Below are 16287 nucleotides of genomic sequence, written 5' to 3' on the forward strand. Positions count from 1 at the left end.
AAAGAGAGAGAGAAACAACAGAAAGAAAGATGAAGATTATGTGCTTTACTCTCAGGATCATCCATGGCCATACAGAATGTCTTTTACACCATTTATAAATCTCCTCACTATAGGCCCTGCAGGTCTCTCATCCAACTTTTTGATTAAATTGGATAAAAAAGGAACAGGGCAAAAAAGGGAAACTTCTTGTTATTGTCTTGTCACCCTTAGTAGCAGGCACATACTTAGGAAAGTCAGATTTCCTGTGTATGAGATATACTAGAGTGGACCAAGGGAAGAAAACCCTATGCAGAGCAACAAGCGAGTAGCAGTGGACAGGGAGCAGTGGAGCCCTTAGGGAAAAACAGACAGAGCTAATGGCCCTGGCAGGGTTCCTCACACCCAGAGCTCTACCACCATGTGAGGCTAACACTACAAGCCCACACCCATCATCACATTGTATGGGGCAGTTTCTTGACCCTGTGTGAGAGCAGAGAAGACACCTATGATGGTGAAAAGAAGGCACTGATGAAGGGATTTTAGTGTCAGGAAATGAGATGAGGTCAAGGGGATTTGTACATAGAAACTGCAGCTGAATTTGAAATAAAGTAAACCACCAAATGCTTAGTTTGTGCTTCATTCAATTGTAAAGAACTAAACATTGCTTGTGAGTAATTCAAACCAGAAAGTGAAGTCTAGGATGTCATATTGGTGTTGGACGATACATATATATATTTAAATTCTGTAGCGCTGCCAAATCTAAATTCAAATCAGTACCCTGGAGTGGAGCTATCAGTGAACTGTGAGACAGAAATAAATCAATATAGAGGCCTGGCGTGGTGGCTCACTCCTGTAATCCCAGCACTTTGGGAGGCCGAGGCGGGTGGATCACGAGATCAGGAGATCGAGACCATCCTGGCTAACACGGTGAAACCCCGTCTCTACTAAAAATACAAAAAATTAGCCGGGCGTGGTGGCGGGCGCCTGTAGTCCCAGGTACTCAGGAGGCTGAGGCAGGAGAATGGCGTGAACCCGGGAGGCAGAGCTTGCAGTGAGCCGAGATCACGCCACTGCACTCCAGCCTGGGCAACAGAGCGAGACTCCATCTCAAAAAAAAAAAAAAAAAAAAAGAAATAAATCAATATAGATATAAGGATATATGAACAAGGGAGGAAACAATTATATACCATTTATATATACCTATATGCATTCGTATTAAATCAAGGCATGCACCCACAGGTACTGCAGAGAAATATAAAGAGATTAGGGAAGTTCCCATTCAAGGGCATTAATGGAAAAACAAAACACTTTGACCCATGTGTCTACATGATCTCACTATAGGATATGAAGGTGACTTTATGTCTTGAATGAATTTAAATAAAAGATGACCACATAAAAAGAAGATTTTTCTTACTAGTCTGTTTGATACTCTGAGTAAAAATAAAAAGTAATTTTCAGACTGCCCATATGTGAGACCTTACTATAATGGCTGAGGACAGCAGAGAATCCTCTTTGGAAACAGGAAAGGACAGCAGGGACAGAGAGTAGTGAAGACCTCAGGAGAAGAGAAAAAAGCTAACAACCCTAGAAATGTTTTTGACCCTGCAGAACTCTGCCACAATACAGGGTGGTACTCCAAACCCCAAATACCATCATATTGGATTGTGTCCTTGACTCAGACCTGCAGTTACTTTACCCTACTTGTGGACCAAGAGAGACAATCAAATGAAGAAGTAATGGAGGGCTTTCAAGGCAGCACATTTAGTGGAATAAGAGGGCTGACTACCTCCACACAAAAGTTTAGTTTGAAATAACTGCCACCACAAAAGCTGTCACGCATTGGGACTGAGGTCATAATAAAGAGGTTTATTTAAATCTGAAAGTATTACTATTTTCCCCAGCCTAAGATGTTGGTTGCCATCTTGTTGATTGCCTCCTTTCTAATAAAAAAAATGACATTTCAGAACAAATAGTGCTATACACATGAATAGTCAGAACTTAACTGGTTTATGTGCAGAGTAATGAAAGCTAGTTTTACGAGAAAAGTAAATTTTGAATTGTGTCTCCTGTCTGACTGTATTCTTTTGTCATCCTCTAGTCCACTCATAAATGAATTATCAGGAGTGAACCCAGAGGCATGTATGAATGAAAGGTGAGTTATGCATATGTGTGTCTTTATTTATCTAATTATAACTGAGCATAGAAGTATTCACACACACAGGCACATAAACAAATATATCCATCCATGCATCCATGCATCCATCCATACACACTTCTCTCAAACACATCCACTAACCCATGCACACAGTGGAAACACACAACAAGGAGACAGATGGACGGACATTTGTGGAGTTTATTCTGAGAAGCCTGCATGGCCATAGAGAGTGGTTTTTAACAGGGTTTCCAATTCTTTTCAACGTAGCCTTTGTAGGTAACATTGCATCCTTTTCTAATGGAGTCATAGGAAAAGGAGCAGGTCACAGGAGAGCTGCTGCTTCCTGTTAGTGTATTTGTCACCCTTAGTTCCTAGTAAGCAGCTTCTTAAAGGACTCAGATTTCCTGAGTTTGAGAGCCTACCAGATTGACAGAAGGGAGGAGAAAATCCTGTTTGCAATATGGAGGAGATAGCAGCTGACAAGGAGCAGGGAAGCCCTGGGCAGAAAAGAACAGAGCTAATGGAACATGGACTTGTCCCTCACACTTCAGAGCTCTGTCAACATATGAGGTTGGTGCTAAAACACAAACACAAGCACAGCACCTCATTGGATGCAGCCCTTCCTTAGACCCACCGCTACTTGCCTGTGTCCCATGGACAGGAAAGACTAGCATGATGGGTGAAAGGAAAGACGTGATGGAGAGATCCAGGAAGTGGGCCATAGATGGGATTAGGAGGAGGAATGCCTACACAGTAGAGTTGAATTTAAAAGAAATTCACCCACAAAAGGCTGTCGTGCATTGGCCAGCTCCAGTGGTAGAGAGTTTTGGTGAACTCTTGAGTCAGTGAGTCTTAGATAGGTGTAAAGTATGTGTTGCAATCATATAAAGTATGATGTGTAGGGTAAATGGCATGGCAGATTCCAAAGAACCAAATACACACATGACTTCTGTAAGGGTAAGGCAATTTACAGGTTGAAAAGTAGTTGGAAGGTCGGGTGCGGTGGCTCAGGCCTGTAGTCCCAAAACTTTGGGAGGCCAGGGCGGGTGGATAACGAGATCAGTAGTTCAAGGCCAGCCTGGCCAACATGGTGAAACCCCTTCTCTACTAAAAATACAAAATTAGCTGGGTGTGGTGGCGGGCACCTGTAGTCCCTGCTACTTGGGAGGCTGAGGCAGGAGAATTGCTTGAACCTGGGAGGCAGAGGTTGCAGTGAGCTGAGATCATGCCACTGCACTCCAGCTTGGGTGACAGAGTGAGACTCTGTCTCAAAAAACAAACAACAGCAACAAACAACAACAACAACAAAAAAACAAAACAAAAGCAATTGGAATTATTTTGAACTGAAAACCTTAAGTCTAGGAAGTTACATGTTGTCTTACTATGGACATGTTAAGTTCTTTGGCACTGCCCTGTGTATGAATTGAGAGTATCTTCTAGTAGGCTGGTCAATGCACCATGTGATATCAAGGAATACAGTTATACATGTATCTATGCATATACAAACACATACATACATGCATTCGTACACACAAGAGAGAGTTGGGCTATTGAGTGTGACAAGCATCCATGGGAACAAGGAGTTCCCTTGAAAATATTTCTAGAGTCCTCTCAGAATGAGCTTTGTATGCAATGTTCTTTTGTTTTTTGGATGGAGGTAGGAAAATGGGGAGGAACTCACAGAGGGAGGCTTTTTATGTTAGTGTTTGTCACATTACCATTCAGTGAGAATGAGACTGTGCTAGTAGTGTGGACCAAGGGAGAAGCGAATCCTGCTTGCAGCGAGAAGGAGATAGGAGTGAACAAAGATCAGAAAAATCCCAGCCAAAACAAAGAACAGAGCTAATAATCCTGGAATTATTTCACCCCCTCCAGAGCTCTGCCTTTATGTGAGGCTGACTGCCTTTGCCCATACCCACCCTCACATGGGATGGAGCCCTTGCTTGAGGCCTCCAGCTACTTGGCCGCAACTTTTGGGCAGGAAAGACAACTAGGATGGGTGAAAAGTGAGGAGGTGATTGGAGGTGATAGAGAATGAGGAACTCAGATGGGATTATACGAAGTGGGACTTAGAAAGTAAATTTGAACTAGAATTAAATGCTCTCCAAAAATGCTGTTACACATTGAGGTGTAGATACCCTTACTTAATCTGGATGCATCACTATGTTCACAGCCTAAAATGCTCACTGTTGGCATAGGAAACCTCATTTCTAATAAAAAGACAAGTGCCATCCCAGGTCAATTTAGTGATATACGTACATGTGAATAATTAAAATGTAACTAGGGAATGACACATAGACTAACTGTAGCTATTGATTGCAAAACATTAGAATTACGCATTGTGTCTGACTGCCCATATTTGTCCTTTAGTCCTGATCTGAATGCCCTGGCGGGAGTCATCATTGAGAGAGCCCCCAGTGACAGGTGAATTATAAAAGATGTACACATGGCCAGGTGCAATGGTTCACACCTGTAATCTGAGCACTTTGGGAGGCTGAAGCAGGCAGATGCCCTGAGATCAGGTGTTCGAGACCAGGCTGGCAAACATCGTGAAACCCTGTCTCTACAAAAACTACAAGAACTAGCCAGGTGTGGTGGCAGGCATCTCTAATCCCAGCTACTCAGGAGGGTGAGGCAGGAGAATCGATTGAACCTTGGGAAGTGGAGTTTGCAGTGAGCTGAGAACATGCCGCTGCATTCCACCCTGGGCAGCAGGAGCGAAACTTTGTTGCAAAAAAGAAAAAAAAGGAAAAACAAAAGATGTACACACACACACAAAACAGTGACAGAGAAAGAGACCGAGATTAATGGGATTCACTCTTAGATGTGTTCACGATAATACAGTGTTTCTTTGACACAGGTTCTTTATCATCTCACTGTATCATGTATAGGTAACTTCTGCATTTTAACATTGTTTAGAAAAAAAGAAACCGACTATAGAGAGAGGCTTCCATCTGTTACTGTCTTGTCGCCCTTAGTAAGTAGCAGGCAAATGCTTTGGAAAAGCAGATTTTCTGTGTACCAGACATACCAGAGTAGGCTGAGGGAAGAGAGAATCCTGTTTGGAGTGAGGAGGAAGTAGGAGTACTTGGGGAACTGTGCAGCCTTCAGCAGAAAGCAACAGAGCTAAGAGGCTTGGAGGTGTTCTCCACCCTCCAGAACTCTGCCACCACGGAGGCAGGTGCTCCAAACCTCAAATCACCATCCTATTGGATTGTACCCCTGTGTCAGACCTCTAGTTACCTGACCCTTTTTGTGGGGCATGAGAAACCACCATGCTGGGTGAACGTAAGGAGCTAATGGAGGGCCTTTTAAGCAGGACATTGAATGGAATAAGAGGGCTGCCTACCTACAAACTGGAGTTGAGTTTGAAATAATTGCCACCAGAAAGTCTGTCACACACTGGGACTGAGGTCATAATAAAGAGGTTTACTTAAATCGGGAAGCATTACTATTTTCCCCAGCCTAAGATTTTGGTTGTCGTCATATACATCCTCATTTCTAATAAAGAAAAAAAGACATTCCAGGTTCCAATAGTGCTGTATACATGAATAGTCAGAAATTAATTGGTTTCTGTCTAGAGTAATGAAAGGTAATTTTTCCAAAATATAAATTCAGAATTATGTCTCCTCTCTGACTGTATTCTCTTATCATCCGCTAGTCCACAGACAAACGAATTTAAAGGAACAACTGAGGAGGCACCTGTGAAAGAAAGGTGAGTAATAAATAGTTAAATAAAGTCACCCGTCAGCATAAGTGTGCATAGAACTATACACACACACAGGCACATGAGCAAATATATCCATCCATCCATCCATCCATCCATCCATCCATCCATCCATCCACACTTCTCTTCAACATGCGTACACAAACTAATCCATGCACATGATGGAAACATAGACCAAGGAGAAAGAAGACTGATGGAGGTTTGTGAAATTTACTCTCAGGAGCCTGCATGGCCATAGAGATTTTTTTTTTTTTTTGTAACAGAGTTTCCAATTCGTCTCATTGTAGCATTTGTTAGTAACTTTGCATCCTTCTTTGGTGGAGTTGTATAAAAAGGAGCAGGTCATAGGAGAGTTGCTTCTTCCTGTTAGTGTAATTGCCACCCTTAGTTCCTACTAAGCAGTATTTTTATGGGACTCAGATTTCTGACAGAAATTAATTGGTTTCTGTCTAGAGTAATAAAAGCTAATTTTCCAAAAAAGTAAATTTAGAATCGTGTCTCCTATCTGACTGTATTCTTTTATCATCCTCTAGCCCACACACAAGTGAATTTAAAGGAGCAGCCCTGGTGTCACCTATCAGTAAAAGGTGAGTTATAAATACATGAAGTCACACGTATGCATAAGAGTGCATAGAGCTGTACACACACCAAGCACATACACAAATATATCCATCCATCTTCATCCATACACACTTTTGTCAACACATTTACACAAACAAACCCATGCATAAAATGGAAACACCAAACACGGAGACAGATGGACATTTGTGGAATTTATTCTCAGGAGCCTTCATGGCCATACAGAGTATTTTTTAACAAGGTTTCCAATTCTTCTCATTGTAGCATTTGCAGGTAACTTTGCATCCTTTTTTGATGGAGTTGTATAAGGAGGTCAGTTCGTAGGAGACCTGCTTCTTCCTGTTAGTGTATTTGTCACCCTCAATTTCTAGTAGGCAATTTTTTAAGGGATTCAGGTTTCCTGAGTTTGAGACCCTACCATAGTGTTCCAAGAAAGGAGAGAATCCTATTTGCAACATGGAGGAGATAGCAGCCAATAAGGAGTAGTGAAGCCCTGGGAAAAAAAGGACGGAGCTAATGGAACGTGGACTTGTCCCATACCCTCGAGAGCTCTGTCCACATGTGAGGTTGGTGCCTAGACCCAACCCAAACCCACCACCTCATTGGATGCCGCTTTCCTCAGGTGCGCGGGTACTTCACTGTGTCTCATGGGCAGGAGAGACTAGCATGATCAGTGAAAGGAAGGAGGTGGTGGAGGGTTTTCCCAGTCATGTGAAAACCTCTCCTGGAAATAAATCATAAAGGTGTAAGTAATACGGAAAACCTGATTCAAGTTAATTATAGTGTAATGCTCAAGAAACCTTGCAAAATGAATGAGATTTTACAGAAGGAATAAAAGGATTGTGTTTAATCAGTGGCTGATTAAGGGAACATCTAGGTGAGAATTCTGTAGTTGCTCATTAAGCAATAGCATGTGAGTTTTGTATGTAGCATTGATTTTTAAGCCAATAAATAAATTTTTAAAAGAATTTATTTTATAGGACGTTGGAGGCATGGGCAAATTAAAATGTATTTCTATTATTATTATTATTTTTTGAGATGAAGTCTCGCTGTTGCCCAAGCTGGAGTGCAGTGGCGCGATCTCGGCTCCCTGTAACCTCCATCTCCCGGGTTCAAGCGATTTTCCTGCCTCAGCCTCCTGAGTAGCTGGGACTGCAGTCACGTGCCACCATGCCCGACTAATTTTTTGTATTTTTGGTAGGGGCGGGGTTTCACTATATTGGCCAGGCTGGTCTTGAACTCCTGCCCTCGTGATCCACCCGCCTTAGCCTCCCAAACTGCTGGGTTTACAGTCATGAGCCACTGCGCCTGGCTAAAATGTATTTTTAATATGTACATAGGTTTAATTTATATAAATTTAATTAATCTCTGATTAACTGGCCATTGGTAAATGAGTCTTTGTTAACTGTTGGATTTTACTTACTGGGCTTATGTGGTAGGATTTGCATACCCTCACTTATTATATATGTATGTATTTCATATTTATGGAAAATCTACTCCTTTTGGTGCAAAAAATGTATTTGCTAATAGTGTCAAGAAGAGAAATTCATTATATGTCTATGTACCTTTTTACTCCATCAGCACTGTCTTCAGTGAAATGACAACAGTAACACATGAAGGGACCTTCCACAAAATTTGAGGTTTAAGTAAATAAAAAGCTAGATGTAAACATATATATGTAAATACACACATAGACACACACAAAAGTATATATGTAGAAAGGAGAGATTCAGATTTGGGAAGTTCATTGTATGGAGCATCCATAACAATACAGAGTGTTTTAGACACTGTTTTCTAAAGTCTTATTTCTGTAGTATCTGCAGGTACCTTTCTTTCTTCAATCTAGTTGGATAAAAGAGGAATAGGTCTTAAGAGGAATGCTTCTTATTCCTATTCCATTGGTCACCCTTATTTAGCAGCACCCTGAAACCTTAGGAAAATATGAGAATGTGTGTATTGTATGACACTCTACTAGAGTGAGCCAAAAGAGGCAACAGTCCTATTTGGTGCAAGGAGGAGGTAACAGTGGGCAGGGAGCTGAGGAGCTCTCAACAGAAAAGAGCAAAGCTAATAGACCCCTGGTTTCTTCGTCTGTTACCACATGAGGCTACTGCCCCAAAGGTAAACCCACCATCAGGTCATATGCAGGCCCTGCCTTGGGTCTGTAGTTACTTAACCCTATCTGAGGGGCAGGAAAGACATCCATGATTGGTGAAGAGTTACTGTTGGTATTTGAGAAGGCAGAAAATTACAAGGGCAAGCAAGGTGGGTATTTACAAACTGAAGTTGATTTTATGTAAATTTTGCCAGAAACAGTAACTTGGGGATGAGGTTTAGGAGTAAAAAAATGTATATAAACTTGATTCATTAAGTTTTTTTCACAGGCTGAAAAATTTCATTACAAACATCTAAAACCTCATTTCCAGAGAAAAATTAAATACCATGTTTCAAATAAATAACTGATTAATGTCCATTTTTCAGGGTAACTAGATTATAAATTATAGAATAATTATTGCTAACTTGTGTCAGAAAATTAAGTCTAGGATAACATGTGGAGTCTTGCTATGTTCATTTTTAATCCTTTAGCTATTGAATTAAAAAGAGTAATGAGTGGTAGAGTCATCAATGATGGGTGAGATTTCAAAATATGGAGAGAAAGAAGAGAGGGATATATTAAGATTGGTAAAATTCACTCACAAATGAAGTAATAAAGAACCGCACTTAAATTGTGATTCATTAGATTGTTTGTTAAGGCCCAAGAGCACCTTTACATAATATAAGCTTTTCTTCTAGGAAAAAATGATATATTAATAGTAGATTCCAAATCATTGACATATACATTTTCAGAGTTCAACCAGTTTATAAATGTAGAGCAATTGTACATAACTTCAACCAGAAAAGTATGTCTCTGAAGTCACTTGACCTGATGTGTACATTTTTAATCCTTGGCACTGGCCCGGATAAAATGACATCAGTAGTCTTTCACTACTTTGATATATCTTTGATATAACTCACCTTTCAATGGTGGTGTCACTGAAAACTACTGATGTTATTAATTTGAGTCAGTGCTAAAGGATATATCTACACACACACACACATATAACACACATGTATATATGTGTGTGTGTGTATATATATACAGATATATCTTTTAGCTATATATGTAGTATATATAGATATATAAATATGTATTTGTGTATATAGATATACACATATCTATATACATATGTCTACATATGTGCATATTTAAATGTGTGTATATATATCTATATATACCTATGTATAGATATATTCTTTAGCACTGACCCAAATTAATAACATCAGTAGTCATATATATATCCTTTAATATATATATGAGCATGTGTATATATATGTAAACATATATGTATATATCCTTTAGCATATATATGTATATATACACATATATAGTTTATATATACATATATGTGTGTGTATATGCAGGTATATCTTGTTTTATTGTGCTTTACTTTATTGCCCCTCAGATATTACTTTTTTATAAACTGAAGGTTTGTAGCAACCCTGCATTGAGCAAGTCTCTTGGTTTTATTTTTCCAACAGCATGTTCTCACTTTGTGTCTCTGTCACATTTTAATAATTCTTGCAATATTCCAAACTTTTTATTATCATATCTGTTATGGTGATCTGTGATCAGTGATCTTTGATGTTACTATTGTAATTGTTTTGGGGCAACACGAACCATGCCCATATTAAGGTGACAAGCCTAATCAATGACATGTTTGTTCCGACTGCTCCACTGACTAGCCATTCCCCCATCTCTCTCCTTCTCCTTGGGCCTCCCTATTCCCTGAGACACAACAATATTGAAAGTAGGCCATTTAATAAGCCTATGATGGTCTCTGAGTGTCCTAGTGAAAGGAAGAGTCACATGGCTCTCACTTTAAACCAAAAGCTAGAAATGATTGTGAGGAAGGCTAGACTTCTTGTAGCAGTTCAGCCAAGTTGTGAATGTAAAACAAAAACAAAAACAAAACAAAACAGAAAAGCCAAAAGACTTCTTGAAGAAAATTAAGACTGCTGCTCCACTGAACATACAAATGATGAGAAAGCAAAACAGTCTGATTGCTAATCTGGAGAATGTTTTAGTGGTCTGGATAAAGGATCAAACCAGCCACAGCATTCCCTTAAGCCAAAGCCTAATCCAGGACAAGGCCCTCACTCTCTTCGATTCAATGAAGCCTGGGAGAGGTAAGGAAGCTGCAGAAGAAAAGCTTGAAGCTAAAAGCTTGGTTCATGAGGTTTAAGGAAAGAAGCCATCTCTATAACATAAAAGTGCAAGGTAAACAGCAAGTGCCGATGCAGAAGCAGCAGCAAGTTATCCAGAAGATCTAGCTGAGATAATTGATGAAGGTGGCCAAACTAAACAACAGATTTTCAATGTAGACAAGATAGTCTTTTATTGGAAGAAGATGCCATCTAGGACTTTTATATTTAGAGAGGAGAAGTCACCACATGCTTTCAAATCTTCAAAGCAGAGGCCAATTCTCTTGTTAGGGGCTAATGAAGCTGGTGACTTTTAAGTTGAAGCCAACAATCATTGACTATTCTGAAAATCCTAGGGCCCTTACGAATTATGCTAAATCAAGCAAGATGGGTGAATAGAGATGCCTGGTGCTCATCTCCCCTACGAGAAAGAACCGAGGCAACAAATACACGTCTAAGATTTGATTAGAGTATCAAAGGCATAGTCCTGGAGTGCAGCAAAGGAGTGCAGACACATCCGTGGTGACTGGAAGTTGCCACAGCATGGAAGCACTCAGCCTGTGCAGCCCCTTCTGCCCCATCTGGATTGAATTGGCCCAGAGACAGGAGGGACTTCTCATTGCAGGGTGAAGGTAAGCAGAAGATCCCTGTCACCCCACTGACATCACAAACACAAAGTCTTTACAACAGGAGAATCTCACAGTCTTTGCAAGCCCTGAGGCCAGTTTGGAGTACTGCCAAGAATTGACAAAGCTGCATGTCCTGGACTAGGAGTACAAGGTGAAGACTTCCCACCCCCAGAGACTTAAGCTGCAGCAACACAGCACCATCTTGAGACCAGAGTCATCTCTTGAGTGTGCTCTCCTCTGGGGGACAGTAGCCACTGTGCCTCTCCAGCACTGGAGCTTTATCTTCAGTACACCAAGCCCACATGGGTGGGTTAAAGCCACAATCCCAGCTGTGTGGAGGTTGGTCCCAGGACTGGCTGTAACTCAAGTAATGCAGAGCAGGAAATCAACCCCCACCACCACACTTTCAGACGGAGGAATAATCTGCAGTCCCATCCAGGGTAAACTCACTCTTAAGACAGCCAAACCACTGCAAGCCCTCTCCCAAGTGGGAGAGGCCCCTAAGCCTCTGAGCAGCTGATACACCCCCAGGTCAACAGAGTGACTATGAGCCCATGCTCAGGACCTGAGAAACAGCCTTGCAGGCCCCATCCACCACAGACATGCTCCTGGCCTGTCCAGGAGCCCTCTGCCTTTAATAAGGGCCTGAGAAACAGTCCCACAGGCTGCCCCCAGCAGGCACACCACCGAGTGGGCCTTGCACCTGTGTCTCAGACCTGAGAGACAAGCAGCTGTGTATGCCCAAGTCTCAGGGCCGAGAAAGAACCCTGGGAGCTTACTCTGGCCAGCAGACTGTCAGGCCAACTAAGCAGCCACATACCTATGTCCCAGCTTGAGGAACAGCCCTTTAGGCCACCCCCACAGAAATACTCCCAGGCCAACTAAGCAGCTATGCAACCTTGCACGAGCCTGAGAAATAGTCCTGTATCCATTCCCAGCAGATGCACCTCCAGACCAGCCAATCAGCCATGAATGCCCATGTCCTGGACCTAAGAAAGAGCTCCATGGGCTACTTCCAGAAAACATGCCCCTAGGCCAGCTGAGCAGCCTCGTGTCCACATCCTGGCTTATAGAAGCAATCCCCTGGGCTTCCCCTGGCAGGCACCACCCAGGCCAGCTGAGCAGCAGTGTGCCCACATCCTGAGCTAGAATAGCTCTATGGACTACCCCCAGCAGACACACATCCAGGACAGCTGAGAAGTCATTTGACTGTATCCCAGGCCTGAGAAACACCCCCTCTTGGCCAGCCCTGGCAAAGATATCTTCAGTCCAGCTTAGCAGCTATGCAGCTATATATTTGGCCCATGAGTTTCCCCCAGCAGACTGGCTGCAGGCCAGATGAGCAGCTGTGTACCCACATACCAGGTAGGGGAAACAGCCCTTCAGGCCACTCCTGGAGTGCGTGCTTCCAGGCCAGGCAAACAGCTGTTTGCCTGCGTCCTGGGCCTGAGAAACTGTCCTGCAAAGCACATCTGGCAGTCATGCCCTGGTTGAGCAACTGCATCCCCATGCTCCTGGCTAGAGTGACAGCACCATGGCCAGCCACATAAAGCCATACTCCAAGTTTTCTGACCCAGTGTATGCCTGCACACACCCCTACCCTGAGAAACAGCCCAGTGAGCCCACCCCTGGCAAGGCTGCACCACCATCACCACGAACTTCCTTAGCCTAGGCCACTGAGTAACTTGCAAATGTTACTAGTGTGGATCACAGCTGAATAAACTACATGGAGACTACACTTACTGCATCCATGTAGAACCAAGGCCAGTATACCCCAATGAACTGACATCCAAGACCTATTCATACAAATAAATTCATACAAGTAAACCTACTCCATAAAATTGGAAAAGGTGACTTTTTCACCAGATGCATAGAAATCAATTTAGAAACACAGCAACCGTGAAAATGCAAGAAAACATGTCATCTACAAAGGGAAATAATAATTATCCAGTAATAGAACCCAATCATAAACATAAGAGATGACAGAAAAAAGAATAATCTTAAGGAAACTCAGTGAGATATAAGGTAATACAGATAGACAAGTCAATGAAATCAGGAAAACATGATTTGAAAGAGAAATTCAGTAAAGATACAGATATCATAAAAATAACCAAACAGAAGCCCTAAGAGCTAAGCAGTTCAATGGATGAAATGAAAAAATACAATCAATGGCTTTACAGACAAGAACAAGCAGAAGAAATAATTTCTGAACTTGAAGACAAGTCTTTTGAAATAACACAGGCAGGCAAAAAAGGATAAAAAAGAATGAAAAAAGCCTACAGGATTTATGGGACACCATTAGTTTGATCAAATATTCATATTATGGGCATTCCAGAAGGAAAAGTGAAGAGAAAATATGAGGAAAACATATTTAATAAAATGAGAGCATAAAACTTCCTAACTCTTGAGAGAGAGCTAGACATCTAGTTCCAGGAAGATCAAAGAACCCCAAATACATTCAACCCAGACATTATAGTCAAATTGTGAAAAATCAAAGACAAAGATTTTTTAAAATAGCAAGAGAAAAGTAACACATTTATAATGGAATCCCCATTAGACTAACAGCTGATTTCCCAGCAGAAACCTTAGGCTAGAAAAGAATGGGATGATATATTCGAAGTTCTGAAAGAAAAAAAAAAACTTTCAGCTGAGAATATTATACCCAGCACAGCTATCCTTTACAAATGAAGAAGACATACAATCTGTCATAGATAAACAAAAACCAAGATAATTCATCACCACTAGACCAGCCTTACAAGAAATGCCCAAGGGAGTCTTACATCTGGAAGTAAAAAGATGATAACCACCATCATAAAAACATGCAAAACTTTAAAAGTTACTGTTAGAGTCAATGCATAAAGGAGAAAGAGAAAGGAATGAAGCCTTATCACTATAGAAAGCTACCCAACTTCAAAAGTAAACAGGAAGAAAGGAATAAAACATATACAAAACAACCAGAAAACAATAAAATGTTGGAAGTAACTCCTCACCTACCAATAATAACTTTGAATGTTAATAGATTAAATACCCCATGAAGGATATAGACTTACTGAGTGGATTAAAAAATAAGACCTAACTATATTTTATCTAAAAGAAACTCATCTTACCGGTAAAGAAACACATAGACTGATAATGAAGGGATGCAAAAAGATATTCTATGCAAATGGAAGCCAAAAGTGAGCAGGAATAGCTATACTTGCATCAGACAAAACAGAGTTCAAGTTAAAAACCATAAAAATTGACAAACAAGATTATTATGTAATAATAAAGAGTTCAATTCAGCAAGAAATATAATTGTAATATGTGTATAATTGTAAATATGTATGCACTCAAACACCAGAGCACCTAGATATATAAAGTGAATATTACTAGATCTAAAGAGGGAGATAGACCCCATTACAGTAAGAGTTGGGCACTTCCATATCCCATTCTCAGCATTGGGCAAATCATCTAGACAGAAAATCAACAAAGAAACATCAGACTTAAACTCCACCATAGACCAAATGGACATAAATAACAAACATATACAGAACATCTCACCTAACAGCTGCAGAATACACATTCTTTTCATCAGCACATGAAACATTATCCAAGATAGACCATATGTTAGGTTACAAAACAAGTCTCAACAAATTTTTAAAAATTGAAATTGTATCAGGTATCTTATCTTACCACAGTGGAACAAAACTAGACATTCATAACAAGAGGAACATTCAAAACTATACAGACATATGGAAATTAAACAACATGCCCTTGAGTTACAATGAGTGAAGAAAGAAATTAACAATGAAATTTAAGAATTCCTTGAAACAAATGTAACTAGAAACACAATATACCAAAACAGGAGACACAGCAAAAGCAGTTATTGAGAAGTATGTTTTTAGCTTCATCCATGTCCCTAAAAAGGACGTGAACTCATCATTTTTTCAGCAAACTATCGCAAGGACAAAACACCAAACATCACATGTTCTCACTCATAGGTGGGAATAGAACAATGAGAACACTTGGACACGGGAAGGGGGATATCACACACTGGGGCCTGTTGTTGGGTAGGGGGAGGGGGGAGGGATAGCATTAGAAGATATACCTAACGTAAATGACGAGTTAATGGGCGCAGCACACCAACATGGCACATGTATACATATGTAACAAACCTGCACATTGTGCACATGTACCCTAGAACTTAAAGTATAAAAAAAAAAGAAGTATGTTTTTAGCAATAAATGCCTGGATCAAAAAATCTAGAAAACTTTCAAATAAACCACTGAACAATTCTACCTCAAGAAACTAGAATAGTAAGAACAAACCAAACCCCAAATTGTTAAAAGGAAATAAATAATGAAGACCAAACAGAAATGAACAGATTTGAGGCAAAAATTACAAAAGGTTAACAACAAAAAGCAGGTTTAAAAAATATCAACAAACCATTAGCTAGACTAATTAAGAAAAAGGGAAGACCCAAATAAGTAAAATCAGAAACAAAAAAAGAGACCTCATAACAGATCTGACAGAAATAAAAAGAATTATTAGAGACTATTATGAGCAACTCTACAATAAATTTGAAAACCTAGAGGAAGTGGACAAAATCCTTGACCCATATGACCTACCAAGACTAACCAAGAAGAAATAGAAAACCTGAACAAACCAAAAACAAGTAATGAGATTGAATCAGTAATAAAAAGGCTTTCAACAAAGTCCAGGACCTGATGGCTTCACCACTTAATTCTCACTTGTGAAAAGAAGAGTTATTTGCCACAGCAAACTTCATTGTCCTATTTTAAGAAATTGCCTCAGCCACTCCAACCATTGGCAACTACCACTCTGATCAGTCAGCAGCCATGAACATGGAGGCAACGCCCTCCACCAGCAAAAAGACTGTGACTTGCTAAAGGCTTAGGTGATCATTAGCATTTTTTAGCCAATAAAGTAGTTTTTAATTAAAGTATGTACATAAGTTTTTTGAACATAATGCCATT

The 16287-nt window shown here is 40.5% G+C and overlaps 1 protein-coding gene across 1 annotated transcript in view; it reads left to right on the forward strand.

Moving 5' to 3' along the window:
- The first annotated feature begins 2095 nt into the window (after positions 1-2095).
- Positions 2096-16287, forward strand: part of LOC129523572 (phosphatidylinositol 3,4,5-trisphosphate 3-phosphatase TPTE2-like) — an 80071-nt gene continuing 65879 nt past the window's right edge. The window contains 3 exon segments of the mRNA XM_055364155.2: positions 2096-2131; positions 5796-5849; positions 6395-6448. Coding sequence (XP_055220130.2) covers positions 2121-2131; positions 5796-5849; positions 6395-6448 — 119 coding nt within the window. The 5' untranslated portion in view covers positions 2096-2120.

The sequence above is a fragment of the Gorilla gorilla genome, chromosome 16 (genome assembly GCF_029281585.2).
Source record: "Gorilla gorilla gorilla isolate KB3781 chromosome 16, NHGRI_mGorGor1-v2.1_pri, whole genome shotgun sequence".
Taxonomy (NCBI): domain Eukaryota; kingdom Metazoa; phylum Chordata; class Mammalia; order Primates; family Hominidae; genus Gorilla; species Gorilla gorilla.